The sequence below is a fragment of the Chrysemys picta genome, chromosome 5, assembly GCF_011386835.1.
Source record: "Chrysemys picta bellii isolate R12L10 chromosome 5, ASM1138683v2, whole genome shotgun sequence".
Lineage (NCBI taxonomy): Eukaryota > Metazoa > Chordata > Testudines > Emydidae > Chrysemys > Chrysemys picta.
In genome coordinates this window covers 138474079-138494970 of record NC_088795.1, presented here as the reverse complement: position 1 = coordinate 138494970, position 20892 = coordinate 138474079, and the positions used below count along the sequence as shown (strand labels likewise).

The following is a 20892-nucleotide window of genomic DNA, read 5'->3' as shown; positions in this document are numbered from 1 at the left end:
TCACCTGTTAACTCATTGGGTTGATCATCCATTTGTGACCTTTCACATCATCTTGGTGATATTGACCTTTTCTGATTCTGGTAGCCATTTGGAAGGGGAAAGGTTGGGGCAAGCACAGATAATGGGTTAGAGAGAGAACGGAACAGGGTGTGATGGAAAAGGAGCTGAGGCATCCACTCATCATTCTGCAGCCATTCATGCTGTTTGGTTACCCATTAGTTGAAGACAATTAAAACCAGCCCTGATATTCAATATTGCTAAGCCAGACACTTTGGGGCCAAATGTTCTCATAAATCCATGAACCTCAACCTTCCAGGTAGTCATTATATTTTACACATAAGAATACCTGTCTCTTATACATAGGGTGATCAGATAATATTGGGATGGTCCGGATATTACGGGCTTTGTATTATATATTCAACTATTATGTGTGTCCCCAGAGAAGTGCCCCAATTTTTCACACTTACTATCTGGTCACCCTACTAATACAGCGCTTGTCAACAGTAGGTCTCAAAGCATTTCACATGATCTTTATGGTATTTATCCTCACAACCCCCCACTAGATAGGCCAGTGCTATCATCCCCACTGTACAGATGGGGAACCAAGGCAGGGATACTCAAAGGTATTTTGGTATTTCTATTGATTTCAGTGGAATTTAAGGGCCTAGACTAGGGCCTGAGAGGCTAAGGGACGTGCCCAAGGTTGCACAGGCAGTTAGTGGCAGAGCAAGGAATTGAACCCAGGTCCTAAGCTCCTTCCCTGTGTAGTTTGCATATTAAGCAACAAGGGCACAAAGTAAGTGATGCTGGTAGCTGCATGGACAACTTAGGCAATATGGCCCCAGTGCTTAAGTTGTCATGAAAGAGGTGCCGGGGCTCAAGCAATTTTTTTTACTTTCATAACTGACATGGCAGGCCCGGAGGTGCCAGGGCTCTGAACTGCCACGCCCAGTGGTGCCGGGGCTCTGAACTGCCAAGCCCATAGGTGCCAGGGCTCTGAACTGCCAGGCCCAGCGGTGCCGGGGCTATGAACTGCCACGCCTAGACATGCCAGCGCTCAGCCCTGGCACAAATGAAGCACTGATGGCACCCCGTTAGCATACTATCTGCTTCCTCCTGTTGGCTTCACTCTGTTCTTGCTCATCTCACAGCTGATACAGTTCTGTATTGCACCTTGCCAGAGAACAATCTCATAGGCTCAGACCGTGAATCCCTGACTCACAGGAGCTGTCCTGCTGAAGTCCTAACCACGGGACCCAGCCTTCCACCACGCTGACGGCGAATTCAGAAAATGTGTTTATTTACTATTGACTTTAAAGGGACCACAAACTGTGCATAGAGGAAAGGGGATCCCAAACTGGCCCATAATGACAGGTTTCAGAGTAGCAGCCGTGTTAGTCTGTATCCGCAAAAAGAACAGGAGTACTTGTGGCACCTTAGAGACTAACACATTTATATTTATTCATTTGGCCCATAATAACTGTCAATATCAAATTGTTCTCTGGCATAACTCCACTGACGTCCTTAGAGTTAGACCAGGAATATATGTTACTATATGTGCCCCTAAACAATGCTCTGTTAAGTGCTAAGAAGACTGAAGTTTTACTTTATTACAGATTTTTTCCACCTTTAAAACAAAGTCACATTAATTGGAGAAATGCTGGAAAGGGGAGCCTCTGAGGGAATAACGCTGAATCCTGTGCATGAACATGACCAGGCAAACATGCCACATATTAGGGAGAATGATATTGACCTCCTTTGTAAAGCCTTTTGAGATCTGTAGCTGAAAAGTGCTAGACAAGAGCTATTAATTAATCCATATTATTATTAGGGTATTTGCTTTCAGCGTACAGTACTTCTCTCTCTTTTTGGTGCTGGGGGTTGATTTTTGCCTAACACGTTTTTTAAATGAACTAAGAAAAGAAAAAGAAACATTTTGACTCTTTTTTTCTGGATCTGGACTTACAGCACTAGAGTCAATGGCAATTTTGCCCCTGAATTCAGTGGGACCAGGAACAAGCCTTTATTGTGATAGATTTATTTAGACCCTCATCTTGTTGATATGGTCAGTAAATTTGGTCTGGATCTCTAATAATCAGGTAGCAAAAGATAACTGTAATCCTAAAGGGATCTAGAGGATATTATTTAGTAGGAAATGCATAGAATTTAGATAGATGGACATTTAATGGGTGGATGGCTATAGTGGATGGATGGAATGGATGACAGTGGCTAGACAGATTGATATAGTGGATACATAGGTGCAGTAGATAGATACGATCAGTACATCGCTGCAGTAGGTACAATAGACAGCTAGATACCGTACAGTAGGTAACAGGTTTCGGAGGGGGTAGCTGTGTTAGTCTGTATCAGCAAAAACAATGAGGAGCCCAAATAAATGTGTTAGTCTCTAAGGTGCCACAAAGACTCCTCCTTGTTTATACGGTAGGTAGACACTGGAAGATGGAGTAGGTCAGCAGATGCTGGACAGGAGGGTTTGTAGTTTCTGGTTCCAGGACAGATTGAACCAAAAAGTCTCATAAAAATTCCAAAGCAAGGAGACCAGGCCTCCATCTCACCTCTAGACTTCACCTTCTGGCCTGCATAGCCAAACCAGACAGTCAATCCACAAAATGCCATGGAGCATATCACCTCCAGCCCATCCCTTTCTTAAGCAAGCTCCAAATGCGATTGGCTTGCTAATGACCATCATTGTTATTAATTAGCTCCGAGCTTCTCTGCTCCAGGGCCCTGTGGACTAAAGAGGTTACACCTTGGGAGCAAGCATTAGACCCATTAGGGATATTCCGTCAGTTTGCACTCTAATTGTTAACTAATGAAGACTACTGTTTGGGGACTGGCTAAGCTAAGTGTTTGCTGTCTGAAGTGAGTGCCTGGCAGAGAAAAGGGCTCTCCTGTTTATTATTGAGGTGCTCTGGCTCAATTAGGAAGGCTAGAACTCAGGAGTGTAATCTCCAGAACTCAATGGGCCTCCAAACTGCTTTCTATTACTTAATGAAATGCAGAAAGGCAATGCTTATTGTTAAATAATTATACCTTGCACCTTCCAAGCTCATGATGGCAAAGCTCTTTGCAAACACTAATTAATTACGTCTCTCAATGCCTCCCCCCAGGCAGGGAAGAATTATCAACCATGGAAAGATAAGGAAACTGAGGTACAGAGCTCTGGGAGGGACTTCCACCAAGGCACACAGGCCATCTGTGGCAGAGCTAGACGCAGAAACCAGGATCTCCTGAGTCACGGTGCTGGGTCTGCTCCACAAGGCCATCCTGCCGTCCATTCAGAAACAGGCTGATTTATGATGAATGTACCAACACACACCCCCCAGAAGAAGAAGTGAGGTTCTTACCCATGAAAGCTTATGCTCCCAATACTTCTGTTAGTCTTAAAGGAGCCACAGGACCCTCTGTTGCTTTTTACACCCCAGAAGGGATGCTAGAGGGATCGGCCCCCACCCCAGAGAATCTACGGGCAAACAAATGCAGGGTGGTGTGAGGGGAGAAGGTGAAAGCAGATAGACAGAATAGCTTGGGAGATACCTGGCAAATAATGGGACAATAAGAAGCCATTTGCACATACCTATTTGTCATTTGTTACCATTGTCCATTTTTGCTCATTTAAGCCCCGATCCTGCAATTAGATCCCCCCCAATCGTTACGTCGAATTTAAATCTATTTAATAACCATTAGATTACAATGCCTCATTTAAATGCATTGAAACCACACAGCAGGCTAGGAATTGAACACAGGCCTCCTGAATCTCTGTCCAGTGCTGTATAGGCTGCACTACCTCCCTCTATGTGCCAGGATATTCTGCTTGGTCTCTTTCAAACAATCAGATACAAGGGGCCACACCACGCGCATTGGATGTGCCCGCCCTAGAAGAATCAGTATTCTTGCTGTAGCACTGCAAGTACAGGACGATGGGATGAAAACTAGGCTGGGGGCTCAGTTCTCTAGACTGAAGGAGGCCTTGCAGTATGGCCGACCCCAAATGTTCAAAAATCCGGAGTCAGGCTCACCACAGAGCATAAGCTTGGCTTTAAACTCATGAGATGATGTGAAAATCATAGCTTTGGGGGGCTTTTTATTTGCCTTCTGCTGGGGTCTCATTTTGAAGCTTTCTCCACAGCCACGGTCCGATGAAGTTAGTCTCTAAGGTGCCACAAGTACTCCTGTTCTTTTTGCGGATACAGACTAACACGGCTGCTCCTCTGAAGGCTAGAAAGTTGCCTTGGCTTTAAGAATGAAGGCGGAAATCAGCACATACCCACTTGACTCCAGGAGTTGGGGCTTTAAGGAAAACAAGAATTAACTACCAGGAGACTCATGACAAAACCAGGAGAGTTGGCAACCCCCTGTCTGGACCCTATCCTGGCTCAGTAGACACAAGGAAGCTAGAAATACAGGTCTGCCGGTTCAGGCTCCCATACAAGATGTCACAAGTCTTCCAGGCCTGGGCACTCAAACCAGACAGTTAATACACAAACAGCTGGGGAGAGGCTAAACTCCCAGACAGCTTCTATTCAAGGTGCAGTTATCAAAGAAAGCCCACTGCAGCTGAATGACATGAATGGGCTATCGAGGCCTGTATCAGCTCCGGTATGCAGGCGGCCCAGGGCCATGCCTTTGATAAGCCATCCTGATCATCTTTGCTGGGCAGATAACCCAGCCATTGCAGGCCTGTTAAAGGAAACAATGAAATCGGGTCCATTTTCCTCTGGTACCTTGGGCCACAACTACCTGCCTGCTGTTCATTTAACCCTTGCAGTGCCAGGGATGAGAGATTATGCCCTGCTGAACGGTGGCTCAGGAAGTCAAGCGCGTTGAGTGCTATGCAGAGGCAGTGTTTGGTGAGGGGTCCAACGGGAGTTGGTAACCAAAGCAAAGGGATCACTCAGTGGGCTAGCATGGCAGGTCCAATGAGTTGGTAGGGGCGGGGAGGCTTTCCCAACTTTAGCAGCGCTTGGGTTGAGAGTGAGGCTATTGTTCATGTTTAATAAATGAGGTGGGTCCCTGAAAACAGGCACCTGAGGGGAAATGAGGGCCACACTCTGAGCACTGACAGAGTTCTTGCCATCCAACAATCTGAAGTGCTTTGCAAAGGAAAGGAAGTGTCATTATCCTCGATTGACAGATGGGGAAACTGAGGCACGGCGCTCCACTTTTCAAACTCACTGAAGTAGCCCCATTGACTTGCACTGAAACATAGGCTCCCGAAGACCCGATCCTCAACAGAGTTCGGTCCAGATCCTCAAAGGCATTTAGGCACCTAACTCCTATTGAAATGAATGGGCATTAGGAGCCTAAATGCTTTTGCGATTTGCCCAGAATCAAACAGGGAGTCAGCAGCAATGTCCGGAAGAGAACCAAGGTTGCCTGATGCCCAGCCTCATGCGCTAAGCTCCCCCACGCAGCTTGCTGCAGGGACAAGCACTGGAGGGGGGTGGGTTACATTGGGCCACAAGAGCTATCAGCACTGGGGGTGGGGGATTCTAAACGGGATGCAGGAGGCAGACCCTAGAAGGCTGCAGCTGGGATGCAGGAGATGGGCTGATTGTCAGCTGGATCAATGGGTGGCACAAGGAAGTCAGCATCACTTACAGATTGTGAAAGTTGGTATAGAGCAAATCCATTGGGACCTGCACAGTTCAGTGGACGGGGCATTGGCCTGGGACCTGGGAGCTAGGCCTGATGCTACCACTGACCTGTTGGATGATCTCTGCTCTTCTCTTTCCTCTTGGATTGGCTTGTCTATTGAGGCTCTACTCTGGGGGGAGGGAGGAGCAGAGACAGTCTCTCACCGTGTGTATGTACAGCACCTAGCCCTGTAATATAAAGAATACCAGGTAAGTAAAACAGAGCCTCCTAGCATCTCTGCCCCAGAGCTGAAACCAACAAAGATCAAGCAAAAGAGAAGGATTCCCACACAGCCATACAATCTCCTGTGCCCTTGGGAAAACGCATGCCATTGTTTGCAGCTATCTGGCCTGGGTGGAAGGGACCTATACGGTGATGTAATTAAAAGGGGATTACAAACCCTTGAGGAAGTGCACATGCAGGGGTTAATGCCGTCTCCTCTGGATCTCAGCAAGGAACCAAGAGCCGCTGAATTAGGGAAGCAAAGGGAAAGAAAATCTTTGGACCTGAATGTTTTAGGGAGTTTTCAACAGATGGTTTAGGGCTGTTAGCTGCGTCACTTGAAAGCCAGGCAGGAGGTGAGAGTCCTGTGCACTGCAACATGACCCAACCCGCACCTGCTTAAAACATTGTCAGGTCCCATCTTTGCATATAAAATGGTCAGGGGGCAGATAGAAGGTTCTGGGTTAGTCTGGTCTCCGTAAGGGGCTGCGGCTTTGCAAAGACCAGGGCAAGGCAGGTTCAGACCCCCGGGAGATGAGTGAGAGGGTTGGATACAAATTGTCTAGGACAGTTGAGTCCACTTCTGGGTCCCACCTGGCTTCCACTCAAGGAAAATGACAGAACTGCTATTAAAATCGCCCCATCCAGGGCTGCCGATGCCGCCCGGAATCCGCTCTGACAATGTGACTTAGTGTGTTGCTTCTTCCCCTGGATGTTATGTTTTTGTAAATGGCAATAAACCCAGCGAATGGGTTAGCATGAGCTGAAGCTGTCCCGTTCTCCAGAACAGGGGAGTGGACAGATGTCTGTGCGTTTCATTGCAAAAAGGGGAGGCCACGCCACCTGCCTGGGCGCTATAAATGAAACAGGACCAGCACGGCACTCTCAGAGCGCGTTTGCAGGGAGGTCTGAGAACAGCACCTCTGCATTCCAAACAGCACCAGCTCCCCAAGTGTTACAGGTTCACATGGTAAAACTGGGCCAATTCCAGAAGCACGAAAGGTGCAAAGGGGTTTCCACTCTGGGTGCAAAACAGAGGTGGGGCGAAGGAAAACCTACTCGAATGTTTTGCAGGGCAGCACCGCGGAGCCTGCAAGCCGGGTCTGCAGTATGCGCTGTAGCGAACTGATGGATACCCGACATAGGGCTGAGAGATGGAGCATAGTGCAGGGAAATCATTTCGGGGCCTATTCCTGCCCCCATGAAAGCTGCCTGTGTATGAGGACGCAAACCAAAACCACAGAGCCAAGCCCCATTCCTGATGCCGGGAAAGTCCTGACCCACATCCTAACTCAGCAGTTGGGATCCACCACTAGCTTGAAGCCTGAGCGGCTGAGTGGATAAGGAAAAGTTATTTACTTATTCCCATAATACAAGAACTAGGGGTCATCAAATGAAATTAATAGGCAGCAGGTTTAAAACAAATAAAAGGGAGTTCTTCTTCACGCAGCGCACAGTCAACTTGTGGAACTCCTTGCCTGAGGAGGTTGTGAAGGCTAGGACTATAACAGAGTTTAAAAGAGAACTGGATAAATTCATGGGGGTTAAGTCCATTAATGGCTATTAGCCAGGATGGGTAAGGAATGGTGTCCCTAGCCTCTGTTTGTCAGAGGGTGGAGATGGATGGCAAGAGAGAGATCACTTGATCATTGCCTGTTAGGTTCACTCCCTCTGGGGCACCTGGCATTGGCCACTGTCGGTAGACAGGATACTGGGCTAGATGGACCTTTGGTCTGACCCGGTACAGCCTTTCTTATGTTCTTATGAGCTGACAAGCTACGAGCAGAAAACGCTGGTCCATGTGCCAGCTTTCTGTTTGCAGCCTGGATGGGGAGAGGGGCCGTTTTAGTGCCAACGGGAAGGGGCAGGTGGGAGCCCAGCTGTTCTGGGAGGAGGAGGACAGCAGAGAGAGACACAGCTCTTGTAAACAAGGCTGAGGCCAGGGTAGCTTCCCCTCCATTCACTTGCCCAGCAAGGTGTGGGGCTGACAAGGGGAGGGGCTCAGAAGATCTGTTGACCCGGCCAAACACGGCTGTGTTTGCCCATCTCTTCTGCAAGAGGATGTCAGGGAGGAAAAGTAATTGGGAAGCTCGGGGGTTGCAGGGGGCTGCTGCTCCGAACAAGCGTTTGAAGGTGTGGATTTGGGGTGGGGAGGGGGCAAAGTTTGCTGAGCTGCCTTGTTCTGAAAAGGGAAAGTCCACACGAATGAAATGGGGCGAGCATGCCCATCTCCCCCTTTTAAAGGAGCCGCGCTCCTTTTTATCTCGGGCCTTTCAAGGCTGGTAATTAAGAACTAATAATGACATATCTGCTTTGCAAGGCTGCCCTTTCATCTCGCCTCGCACACAGGCCTTTATTTGCCTCGGCCCCACAGCAGATGCTGGACGCTCCCCGCAAAGATAAAAAGCAAGACAGCCGAGCCCAAGCTGGCTCTTCACTTGTGGGGCGGCCACCTTGAACTTTTATGGCAGCTTCAAATTGCAGCCGGGGCGAATCCCTCCCTGGGGTGACGTCACTGGTGGCGATGGAGTTGACACCCGGGGTGGATGTGGCCCACTGGTCTCTGTATTTTCCAATCCACCTCCACCCCACCAAGACACTGCGGAGCAGCCAGGTTGCTGAAGCTGAGGTATATGCAGTCAGGCCCAGATCCTCAACGGTGTTTTGGTGCTTAATTCCCGTTGGCGCCTTTAGGCTTTTTGGAGGATCTGGGTCTTACTTCCCCCACGTCTGGTGCAGAAAGAGAACAGGGGTGGGAAGGTTTCAGAGTAGCAGCCGTGTTAGTCTGTATCCGCAAAAAGAAGAACAGGAGTACTTGTGGCACCTTAGAGACTAACAAATTTATTAGTCTTTTATTAAATTTGTTAGTCTCTAAGGTGCCACAAGTACTCCTGTTCTTCTTTTTTAGGGGTGGGAAGGATTGTCCTGGAGTCTCCAAGAACCAATGATTAATCTTTAATGAGAGATGATGTCATGGGATGAAACCTCCAGGTAGACGTCCAACTGACACTGGCATTCCTATCTCTGATGGGAACTTTGGGCCCCATCCTGCATTGTCTATTTGCCCTTAGCATCAATGGCCAAGGAATGCAACATCCAGCCCTAAAATGTGTTCCTTGCGGGAGGAAATCTGGAGCACTTGGCAGGTGGTCAAAGGGGCTGGGGTGAGCGTGCACCCCTGGCCGTCATGGGAGCCCAAGAGGGGGCAGCGTGAGCAGGAGCAGAGGGTGATCCCCTGGGAACACCAAAGCCCTTTAATGAGCAGATTAAAACTGGGAAGACAACAGCAAACCCCCCTAGCCCTCTCCTCCCCCAACCTGTGATTCCTGCTCTGTGTGTGCGTGTGTGTGTGTCCCAACCTTTGTGTGTGTGTGTGTGTGTATGTGTGTGTGTGTGTGTGTGTGTGTGTGTGTGTGTGTGTTGCACTGCAGCTGCAGAAGAGGACACTTCCACCTACGTGTCAGGAGCAAAGCAATCAAGAGAAGGCGCTGCCTCAAATGAGCCCCATAATGACTTTCTCAGCTCTGGGAGTGGGCCCTTCATTTCCCTTGCTTTTATGGCGGGGCTCTCCCCTCGGCAGGCTGGGTCCCTGAAACCTAGTGAAACCAAAGCTAAGGGGAGCCGGGGGTGGGGGGGGACATTACACTGTCTTTTGCCTGGCCTTGCAGGGGGAAACGCTTTGCAGATGTTTTGGGCCCTGGCTTGCTCTCTCCCTCAACTCCCATTTCCTCCCCAATAAAAAGAAAGCCACGCTGGAGTCTTTTGACTGGGGCCAGCCCCCCCGCAGGGCCTGGGACGGAGGTGTGACTTTTCCCAGCTCATTAGGAAAAGGTGTACAATTTTCAGAATTTCAAAACCTAATGACCATCTGAATCCCATCAGTGGAGCCTGCCACGATGAGCAGGTAGCAGCAGCAGCCAGCGCTGGGAAAAGGTGCAGTGGTTTGGGTGCTAGCCTGGGACGCCTGGGTTCAATTCCCTGCCACAAACTCCTTGTGTGACCTTGGGCAAGTCACTTAGACCCAGATCCTCAAGGGTATTTAGATGCTTAATTCCCACTGAATTCAACTTGAGTTAGATGCCTAAATACCTCTGAGGATCTGGGTTGTATTCTCTCTGTGCCTCAGTTGCCCATCTGTAAAATGGGGATAAAAGCATTTCCCTACCTCACGGTAATGACAATAAATCCATTAGCGTGGGAGGTGCTCAAATGCGATGGTAACAGGGGCCATATCAGAACCTGGGATCAATAGCTCCATAGATAGCAGCCAGTAAGTGAACACTTCAATCTCCCTGGTCATTCTGTTACAGATTTAAAAGTCACTATCCTTGAACAAAAAAACTTCAGAAACAGACTTCAAAGAGAAACAGCTGAACTAAAATGTATTTGCAAATGTAACACCATTAATCTGGGCTTGAATAGGGACTGGGAGTGGCTGGCTCATTACAGAAGCAGCTTTTCCTCTCCTGGAATTGACACCTCCTCATCTATTATTGGGAATGGACCACATCCACCCTGATTTAATTGGGCCTGTCCACACTGGTTCTCCACTCGCGAAGTAACTCCCTGCTCTCCATGTGCCAGTATATAATGCCTGCATCTGTAACTTTCACTCTGTGCATCTGAAGAAGTGAGGTTTTTACCCACGAAAGCTTATGCCCAAATAAATCTGTTAGTCTTTAAGGTGCCACCAGACTCCTTGTTGTTTTTGTAGATACAGACTAACCCGGCTACCCCCTGATACCAGATAGCACCAGCAGCCCAGGTCTATGCTGATGAAATACTGTTCCGGATTCTGCCAGTCCTGCACACGCTACGCATCACTGCCCTCTGCGAGTTGGCCCACTGAAATCAAGCAAGGTGCTTCTCAGCCTGAGTACGGGGGGGAGCAGGATCTGACCCTAAGAGCAAAGAGCCCCAAAATGCAGAGGGCATCACGCCAGAGAGGGGAGTGAGGCACAAGGAAACGCAAAGGAATCACTACCTCAAATGACGCTATAAATCAGTGCCACCTGTAACCCTGCAGCCTGCATTCCCCTACTCAGGAGAAACTCCCCTGAACCTAGTGTTCCCATGTGAGCCAAGCTTCGTTTCCTCGCTCCGCAGGCCCTTGGGCCCTTCCCACAGCCCTAGCTCTGGCTCTGAGGGGTGGGGGTGGCGTATTTCCAACCAAGGACCCAGGGCAGAAATTGATGAGGAAAAGGGGGTTGGGAGAGAGGAGAACTTGGGGGGCTTTGCCTCCTGGATTTATGTACATAGACCCTCTCCTCGCGCCGGTTTGTCGCCATATCCATGGGCTGGCAGCTTCACCGGAGCTGCCAAGGTGGAAACAACGGGATGGAAGGTTTGTGTGTGTGTAAACCCAAGGGGCACCCCACCAGCGATCTTGGGAGATTTCTGAAGCTCCTGTCAAGTGGATCTCTCTCTCTCCCCCCCCCCCCGCCCCTTTCCAGCTCCCCGGCCCATCCATTAATTGGATCCCTTGTTGGCCCGGACACCTTTTTCATCTGCTACTTAGGGGCGAACAAAAACCCAGCAGGAGCCATTAGCACTTCAGGGTCCCTGCTCCGGATATAAGGGAGGGAGCGGGGCCGGCCTGGCTGTATGATCAGGCCAGGAGCGCGCTCAGCCCCTCACCTGCTGCCTCCGCCTCCTCCCGGTGCAGGGACCCCCTCGCCGATCTCTGGCACCGCCTGGCCATGCTGACCACGACCCTGCTGCCCTTTGGGCTGCCCGCTCCGGCCCTGCGGCCTTACCCCGGCCCCTCGCCCCCCGGACACTCCCCCAAGGCTCCGGCGGGGAAATCCTTCACCATCGATGCTCTCCTGGGCCGGTCAGAGCCCTCGCCGCCGCCGCCGCCGCCTCCTCCTGGCGCCGGGCGCTGGGACCCCGGCTGGCCAGACAGCGCCTGGCCGGGCGGTGCGCTCCAGCTGTGCGCCCAGGCGCATCCCCTCCTGCAGCCTCGGCCGCTCTACCCCGTCTGCTACCCGGCCCTGGCGGGCTGGCGGGCCCCTCTCAGAGCCCCAGGTAAGAGCCTGATGTCCCCCGACTCTCCCCCCCCCGCCAGGGCCCCCCACTCGTGGCCAGCACCCCGCGCCTCTCCTCTGAGCGCTTTCTTTCGTCTTTACGCACAGGGTATCTGCTCTCCAAATGCTGCTTCCCAGGCTTCAGAGCCAAGTCGGGCAAATCCAAGCGGGTCAGGACCATCTTCACCAGCGACCAGCTGGCCCGGCTGGAGAAGGAGTTCGCCCGGCAGCAGTACATGGTGGGCACCGAGCGGTGTCTGCTAGCCTCCGCTCTGCACCTCACCGAAGAGCAGGTAAGACAAGCCTGCCTCTCCCCCAGCCCTGTACCTAGAGGGTGGTAGGGATGGCAGTGCCAGGGGAACCAAGGAGGCTAGCGCCTCCTCCATCTGCAAAGTTACCTGCCCCATGGTCTGCTCCCCAGTGTGTCCAGCTCCAAGGGGGACAGAAAGAGGGATGAAGCCACCCATGGCTTGAACCCTACATAGGCTTCACAGGTTTCTCTCCATCCTCCCTGGAGTTGGGCACACATTCCCATTGACTTCAATACAAGTTTTCCTCCAAATAAGGGCTGCAAGATGGAGCATTTCCCAGTCTCTCCCCCTCCCTGCCCCCAGCCCAGTGCAGGACTCACTCTCCCATGGGCTTTCTGTAGTTTTTCTATTTTTGGGGGGGAGGGCGAAAGCCAAGTGACTGTATACATAAGAGCCTCCCAAGGGAAGGGGAGTGGAAGCCTTCTGGAGCCCAAGCCAGACTGAATAAAGCCCTTGAGAACAGACTGGGGGCAGGATTCCAGCAGCAGCTCCCATCTAGGAACAACGTGGAAACCTGCCCTCCTGCCTCTGGGCCTGACCCAAAGCCCACCAAAGTCGGTGGGACTTCTCCTGCTGGCTCCAGGCTTTGGGTCAGGCTGTCTGAGTAGCTCAATGGCTGTGGCTACTCACTGGGAGGAAGGGAGGAAGAATCTGGTTCCAAAGGCTCTTAAAAGCTGGATTTTTTTCCACATATTTCTCTTGTGGCTGTGGTCTGGGGCAGTAACTAGTCTCTGAAGTCTGAGCTCTCCAAAGCAGGGACCAGTATTATTGCTGATATCCCAGCAACAGCTCCGCTCAGGAACTGGGTCCCGTGGGTGCTGTAGGACCCCTGGTCAGAACCAGTATCTTCCCTCAAAAGCTTACAATCTAAATAGACAAGACCAAGTACTATTCCCCTTCTTCTCCAGCTGGGGAACTGAGGAACAGACAAGCCTGTAGCAGAGCAGGGACTTCACCCCAGGCTAATCATTGGGCCTTTCACTCAACACCTCTGGATGCTGCTACCATGGCAAGCTGCCCTGATGAGATCCAGCTGATGGCTAGGGCCCAGATCCTGAAAGATACTTAGGCACCTAACGCCCCTGGAACTCAATTGGAATTAGACACCTAAAGAACTCTGAGGATCTGGGCCTAGGTTCTCAGCATCTCACAGGAAGGAGGAATCAAACCCAGCTCTCCTGAGTCAGTCAACACCCCTTTACCCCCATTCAGGGATAACTGGCTCTCTCCAGCAACTAGTCAAATGTGTATTTTGACTGATCCTGATCTGACCCAAATCAATGGGCGTTTGACTGCCAGTCGGCACAGGATCGGGCCCTGGGATGGGCCTGTTAGACAGGGATCCATGAGGAGAGGCGGAGGGGGCTGGCTGCCGTCTCCCACACCCCCACACAAACTTTTCAACCAGGGAGGTGTCTCTGAAGCTGCATCTACCTCAGGTTTTGCACGGGGGCCCATCACCACAGCATGTGAGGCCTTCCAGGGTTATTAGATCTGCTTAGCGAAGGTCCCTGCTAGAGTCTGATTTTTAAAAGCGAAACATCTTCTCTTCCAAAGGTAAAAGTCTGGTTCCAGAACAGACGGATCAAGTGGAGGAAGCAGAGCCTGGAACAGCAACAAGCCAAACTGGTGAAGATGGGTCTGGCCACTCCCCAACGGAGCCGGGATTCGCAGACCCACCAGGGAGAGGAAGGGGACAGGGACTTTACCAAGGAATCTACCGATGATCAGGAAGGTTTGTCCTCCCCTCACTTGGAGTAATCTACTGCACCTCTCTCTGGACAGACTCTCCTGTGCTGTGCTTCGGGTCCTCACCCCTGTACATACTGTATTATAGCTGGCAACGTGCATATCTAATATATACAGTGTAGGGATTATTTTTTGCAGTGCAAAAATAGATTAATTTATGCAATTGTTTAAAAAAAATAAAACACAATGACTTTGCTACTCTAGCCGGCTCGGGTTCTTACACCAGGCCTGTCACCGGCCTTTGGGCACCGACCTGTGAATTACGTGGTCATTGGCTCTGTAATGAAAAGCAGTAGCTCTCTGTAGGCGTCTCGGAATTTGTGTCAGGATAAAAATGTATCCCAAAGTCATCACCCCCCCTTCTTATTTATTTAACAACCGTCCTCCCCCACCCCCTTCATAATAAACCTCTACTTTAGCCTGGAACGCTGCCTCTCTTTGTTCATGGGAACGCACTTGCGGGATTTTTTTCATTTTACTGGCATGACTTCTCGTTGCCTAGCTGCTCTTTGTATAAACAACAAACTTTTTGGTGCAGCGGGGAGACAAAATAAAGGCACTTCTCCCCCACCCCTACTCACCCCTGATTTTTCACACCCCTGAGCGACATAGTTCACCAGTGTAAATTTACAGTGTAGACCTGGCCTTGGTTTGTTCTAATCTCTCTTTGTTTCCAGTGTGGTAGCCATGTTGGTCTCAGGATAGGTGAGTGCCGAGGCTATCCAGCCAAATGAGAGCCTGTCCAGGGAATGAGGGAGTTTACTGTAGTCCAGACAAAGGGGAGCAGAGAGGCAATGGGACTTGCCCAAGGTCACACACCGGGCAGTGGCAATGGCTGGGAATAGAATCCAGGCATCCTGAGTCCCACTAGAGCACACTAAGAGAGAAAAAAAGCAAACCGCGCTGCTACCTCTGTAGTCATTATTCCACAAGGATTTTTTGTTAATGCTGAAAGAGGCGATAGTATTGTGTCTTTCTTACACCGCTTGGCAAATGTGCATTGCCCTTTAAAACAGGGGCAAGGGCTGCAGGCTAGGAGCCCGCTCCTGCCCAAACAGCTGGGAGTAGTGCTAGCTTCCAGGTGCCTTATGCGTGGTAAGCACAAGTCTCCCTGCTGAGTGTTTTCAGAAGCAGGGCTGAAATGAAGATGAATGTGGTGACTGGCCACGTGAGAGGTTAATGCCCTCCACTAGAAGAGCTGGGGGGGTTCGTACTGTATTAAATGGCGATATTTTTATTTGATTTGAAATGGCATGTAGTGAAAAATGTTTAACTAAAACACATGGGCTTGATTCTACTGCCTTCACACCTCGCTTTTCAGGACGCCTCAAGCACCTGCCCTCTGAAAATCAAACCCCTTCAAGGTGTCTCAAACTGGGCCCCCCAAAATCACCAGTCACTTGAACAGGTTAGCTTTTGTTCCTCTGTGACTCAGTTTCCCACCTGTACAAGGGGGATAATAGTGCTACCCTACCTCTTGGGATAAATCTATTAAAAATGGTGAGGCCATCAGATACTCTGGCACTGGGGGGGAAGATGAGTAGTTTAGAGTTTAACAAATTACAAACATCAAGAAAGTGGGGCATGATAGCATGGATGTACTGAAGCCGGCAGAAGGTGTATTCACCAACCTGATTGCCAGGGATCCAATCCAGGTCTGCACAGACTTTAGGAAAAAGGGCCCAGTCCTCAAGTTACAAAACACGCGGCCCAGATCCACACAGGTAATTAGGCTCCTAACTTCATTGAAATCAACAGTAAGTTAGGTACCTAAATACCTTTGAGGAGCTGGCCCTTGCTGGCTTAAATAGAGGCAGGATTGGGCCTAGATGTCAGTAATTCCAGAAGAAGAAAAACATGCATGAGGAATATTTTGCTCTCCCCCCAGTGTTTTACTTCGGACAGTCACAAAGACAAAGGTCCCACACCACGGAGTCACTCCTGATTTAACCCTGGTTTGAGTGAGAGCAGAATTAAACCCACAGTAAAACGCAGCGCCAGATTTCTCACACCTCCCGCTGAAATCTGTGGTAGCTGCTGGTGCTCAGAAAAGCAGGTCCATACTCAATACTTCTGAGCCTGTGTGGGCGTCATGGGGCTCAGAACCCAGGGGAAGGAGTGTCTCAGAAACATGGAAAAGTTTGTCTACACTTGGAAGTGGTTTTCTGATTTGGGGAGTGGGTGAATTCAAAGTGCAATAGCTGCCCCTGAATAATTCCATGTGTGGACACTCTTACTGTGGAATAAGAGTGTTCATACGTTGAATGAATCAGAAACAAATCTAAGTGCCGACTGGAAAAAATAGCATCACTAATTTTTATTCAGAACTTTCTATTGAAATGAATGGGGATCTCTGGAGGCACTTCCCACACCCATTAAGCCAACAGTATCACAGCGCTGGGCACAGTATAAATACCACCTGGGACTGGCAGGGTTGCATCCTAAAACTGGTAGAAAAGTGCTGATCATGTCTTCAAAACCATGGGGAAAGGCATAACATCCCCCCCAATGATTCCCCAGGCCCAATAATCCGCATCCCCAGTGATGGGATGGGACGAAACCCAATGGGATTAGAGAGTTTATTCCGGCAGAAGCGAAACACAAAGAAGAAGCCGAGATGATGTGATTGAAGCTGCCCTTTGTTCCGACTGTTTTCAGAGCTGGGATTAGCTGGAGGCTCAAAGAGCCCAAACTGTGCTAATGTCTTTAGCTGTCTGGTGTGACCCGATGGCGTGTTTGCCGGCTTGAACTCTGTCATCTCGGATGCCACTCGCTTTACTGGGCTCTGCCTATGGACAACAGGAGCGGCCCGGGCATCGCTGGGCTGCCAGCTCCTAAGTCGGCGCAGCACCAGGGGGATCCAGGGTGGCTCTGCATCTCGCAGATTTGGGCTCTTGGACACAAAACTTTACCAGTGTTTGGGCCCTTCCATATTACAAGCCTGCTATGAGGGGCCTGATCCTGCAGTGTCCTGCACGCTCCAAACTCAGCAAGAGCTTGGGTGGAAAAGGGGATCTCGGACACTTTACTAGCCCAGCCCAGCCCAGCAGTCCTGACTTCAGGGAAGTTTTGCCCAAGTATAGATTGCCTGCCTGGGCATTCTAGTGGGAACCTATTTGAGTTACCATCTCTAGTTTGATCTAGGTTTGCAATGGACAACATTTTTAACTCCTGCCTAAAAAAGCATCAAAGTGTTTGGCATTAACAGTTTCCTCTCTGTGGCAGGGGGACTCTCTTTCCTGGGTTGGCATCATGAGCTAATTGATGAAGCACTGGACTGGAACTCAGGAGACCTGAGTTCTATGCCCAGCTCTGCCAGTGACTTTGTGCAAGTCACCGTGCCTCAGTTTCCCCTCCCATGCTTTATCTGTTTAGACTGAAGCTCTTCAGGGAGGGAGGGAGGGACTATCAGTGTGCCCTGATCCCAGCTGGGGCCTCTAGGCACTACCATGCTATAGATAATAATACAAATAAACAATGACAAAGGGCCTGATCCTGAAAACCATCACTAGTGGGACAGATTTCAGTGCCTCCAGAATAGCTGCACTGACTTCAGCGGCGCCATTCCAGGTTTGCACTGGTAGATTTCCTGCAGGCTAATCTCTCTCAGACCTTGGTACCCTCGCATGGATGCTCGTAGGTTCAGGCCCTACGCCAGGTGCCAAGTGTCTGCCAGACTCATTGCACAACGGCCTCACCAGAAGGCGCATGGCTTCCAAGTGAATCCCAGAGCAGCTGAGGCTCGCCATAGCAGGTTGCAACTAGGACCCGATCCTGGAAGTGCCGGCGGTCTGGAGTCAATGGGAGGTGCTGAACACCTTGTCGGTAAGCGGAGTGGAGTGGAGTGCTGGTTGTGGAAGGAGAAACCTCTAGCACAGAGGCCACTGGGCTGGAAGGAGGACCCTGCACATTAATTCAGACCTACTGTAAGCGTTCTTTGTGCTAGTGATTCAGGCCTTGGGAGATCCCTCTTTGGAATTAACACGGGGCGCTCTGCAGTTCTTGTTCCCTCTCGGGAGCTCCCATCCTGCAGTCCTCACTCAGGCAAAATGCTCAGTAGGCCCCGGGGGGGTTTTACCAGAATAAGCGCTGCAGGTTTGGGTTCCTGAAGGAGAAATTGATGGATTGGGGCATGACCCCACAAACCCTTACTCACAGGAGGAGGCCCATCAAAATCAAGGGTGTTACTCGTGGGAGTAAGGTGTGCAGAGGTTGGCATGGCAGGTACGTAGGGCCAGATCCTCAGCTGGTGCAAACTGGCATCACTCCATCAACTCCAACAGGACGACGCCAACGTGCACCGGATGCAGATCTGGCCTGTTGACTCCAATGGAGCAACACTGATTCACACCAGCTGGCGATATGACCTATTGACTTCAATGGAGCTACACCCATTCACACCAGCCGGGGATCTAGAATGCCCCTCAGCCACCCCCTCTCCATATAATATGGGCCCATGCTCCCTCTTTAGCTCATTATAGTTAGTCATATTGGTGCCTGCCACAAAATGAACTTCCTCCTGCCCTGGGAATAGCTTTTAAGGTTCCCCTTGGAGGCTATAAAAATGCTGGGAATTGAGGCATCTGCACGTGTATTTTTACAGCCCAGCGATTTCCCCTCTTTGCACACAGGACCCCGGGAGGAATGAAACCGAAGAAAGTGAATTACAACTGCCCGTGAGCTGCTGCGGGGGTCTGTCCCCTCCGACAGAAACAGGCGTGGGGCAGGATAAGGCAGCAACACCTGACACGGGTGCCGAGATAGAGACCGGGAGATCAGCGCAGGGTCATCTCGCCGGCTGGGAACAGGGTGGAGGGGAAAATCAGAACTTGGATCTCAGGCATGGCCTGGAAAATGGACTTATCGCCAGCTGCACAGGGAAGTGATCATGGGGAGGGGATAACAAGGAGAGGGGAAACGTATAAGGATAGCGGAGAACACTGGACTCTTTTCCCCATTATTTTTAGGGAGCTTTTAGCTTAACGATTAGCTTAATTAGATCGTTTAGTTAGGTTAAATCACATACAGTTTGTAAAGAGCCTTGACAATTAAAGGAATTCTAGCTCACTATCTCTCTCCATTACTTTCTTTCTGTTAGCCTCACCCACACCGCTCTATCTATCCATCCCCACCCACCCCTCAATCTATCCATCCATCCCCATCCCTCTGTCTGTCCCCACCCACCGCCTCAATCTATCCGTCCATCCCCATCCACACACCCCTATCTAACCCCATCCACACCCCTCAATCTATCCATCCATCCCCATCCCTCTGTCTATCCCCACCCACCCCTCAATCTATCCATCCATCCCCATCCACACCCCTCAATTTATCCCAATCCCATCAGCACCCCTCAATCCATCTCCATCCCCACCCTCACCCCTCCATCCATCCAGCCCCACCCACACCCCTCTATCTATCCGTCCCTCCCCTCTGTCTATCCATTCATCCCCACCCACACCTCTCAATCTATCCCCACCCACACCCCTCTATCCATCCATCCATCCCCGACCACACCCCTCAATCTATCCCTCTATCCCCACCCTACACCCCTCTATCTCCATCCACACCCATCCTCTATCCTCATACACATCCCTCTATCCATCCATCTCCAAACATGCCTCTATCTAATCTATTCCTCTTTTCCCATCCACACCCATCTATCTATCCCCATCCACACCCCTCTATCATCCACCCCCATCCACGCCCCTCTAACTATCCATCCCCACAGACACCCCTCTATCTAATCTCTCACTTGACATTCGTAAAGCCCTGCACAAACATTAGTTAAGTGCTAGGTTATATAATGCTGTCATTATTCGTTATTTTTTATATGCATCCGTTATATGCATCCGAAGAAGTGGACTGTAGTCCACGAAAGCTTATGCTCTAATAAATTTGTTAGTCTCTTAGGTGCCACAAGTCCTCCTGTTCATTATTTGTTATTGTTGTTCTATATGCAGTTAGGTTATTGTTATTCTGTATTATTGGGCCACATGGTGATGGCATTCCCAGCTCCAGGCCCTGGCATAGCTGGGGAACCAGCGCAGCGTGAGGGATCCCCACCTGGCTGGCCCCCGCGCTGAGTGTGATGCACACACTGCCTCCCCCCCTCCACCGCCATGCCCACAGGGAAAGCCAACACAGCCCAAGGCTACCTTCGTTCTTCTGGAGCCCCCATTCCACCCTGCACAACGGCCCCTGGAGAGGTGTAGCAGCACGGCCTCGTGGGCACTGGAAGGGAGCTGGGGACGGGGGAGCCAATCCAGAGGCCCAGGGCCTCCAGCAGATCCCTTGAGATCTACAGGAATCTCAAGGGATCCACAGGTTCTGGAGCCCAGCCCCCCTGCAATCCACGCCCCCTCCAACACAAGAATCTGGGGAACCTTCCCAGCGTCTCCTGGCCCACCCAGGGGAAGGGCTGATCTGGCTTATTAACATCAGTTCCAGGTTGGTAGATGTACAGACCAGTCAAATTCTCGCTTCTCAGGGACAGAGCAGGGGACATGGGTGGCTTTCAATGATACTGAATCACGTCTCTTAGCTTCTCCGTGCTACCCAGGGCCAAGGGGACGCAGCGCAGCGTGCGTGGCCTCACGGCATTGCATTGAACGGGTTTCATTATCGGCGTCAAGCCAGGAAGAGCTGTCTTCAGCCCAAGGATATTCCCAGAGGAGCTGCTGGTCGCTTGGAAGCTTTGGGCTATATAGCCACAGCAGAGAGTTTTTCCCTGGTCTGTTTCATTTCAAAGAATTTTTCCCTCCTTTCCCCAAACTTCCGCCCCAAAATACGTTGCCAGGCTTCACTCTTCAGGGCAGGGACTTGTCGGCAAAGTAGCTATCGTACTTCCAGGGCTAGAGACATATTAATAAGTGATAATAATCCTTATTAAGAGGATTAGCTTGCATGATATTGATCGTAATGAT

General features: G+C 50.6%; 1 protein-coding gene across 1 annotated transcript; it reads left to right on the top strand.

Moving 5' to 3' along the window:
- The first annotated feature begins 11432 nt into the window (after positions 1-11432).
- Positions 11433-14984, top strand: LOC101944014 (homeobox protein not2-like). Its single transcript, XM_005291510.4, has 3 exons — positions 11433-11907; positions 12015-12199; positions 13775-14984. The coding sequence occupies exons 1-3, from the start codon at positions 11580-11582 to the stop codon at positions 13976-13978; spliced, it is 717 nt and encodes a 238-aa protein (XP_005291567.1). The 5' UTR covers positions 11433-11579; the 3' UTR covers positions 13979-14984.
- Positions 14985-20892: the final 5908 nt, after the last annotated feature.

What these genes read in the sequence shown, in the direction of transcription:
- LOC101944014 (XM_005291510.4), top strand. Translation starts at nt 11,580, where the DNA reads ATGCTGACCACGACCCTGCTGCCCTTTGGGCTGCCCGCTCCGGCCCTG. An exon ending in GGCCCCTCTCAGAGCCCCAG is followed by an intron (nt 11,908 to 12,014) that starts GTAAGAGCCTGA and finishes CTTTACGCACAG; the next exon opens with GGTATCTGCTCTCCAAATGC. An exon ending in TGCACCTCACCGAAGAGCAG is followed by an intron (nt 12,200 to 13,774) that starts GTAAGACAAGCC and finishes TCTCTTCCAAAG; the next exon opens with GTAAAAGTCTGGTTCCAGAA.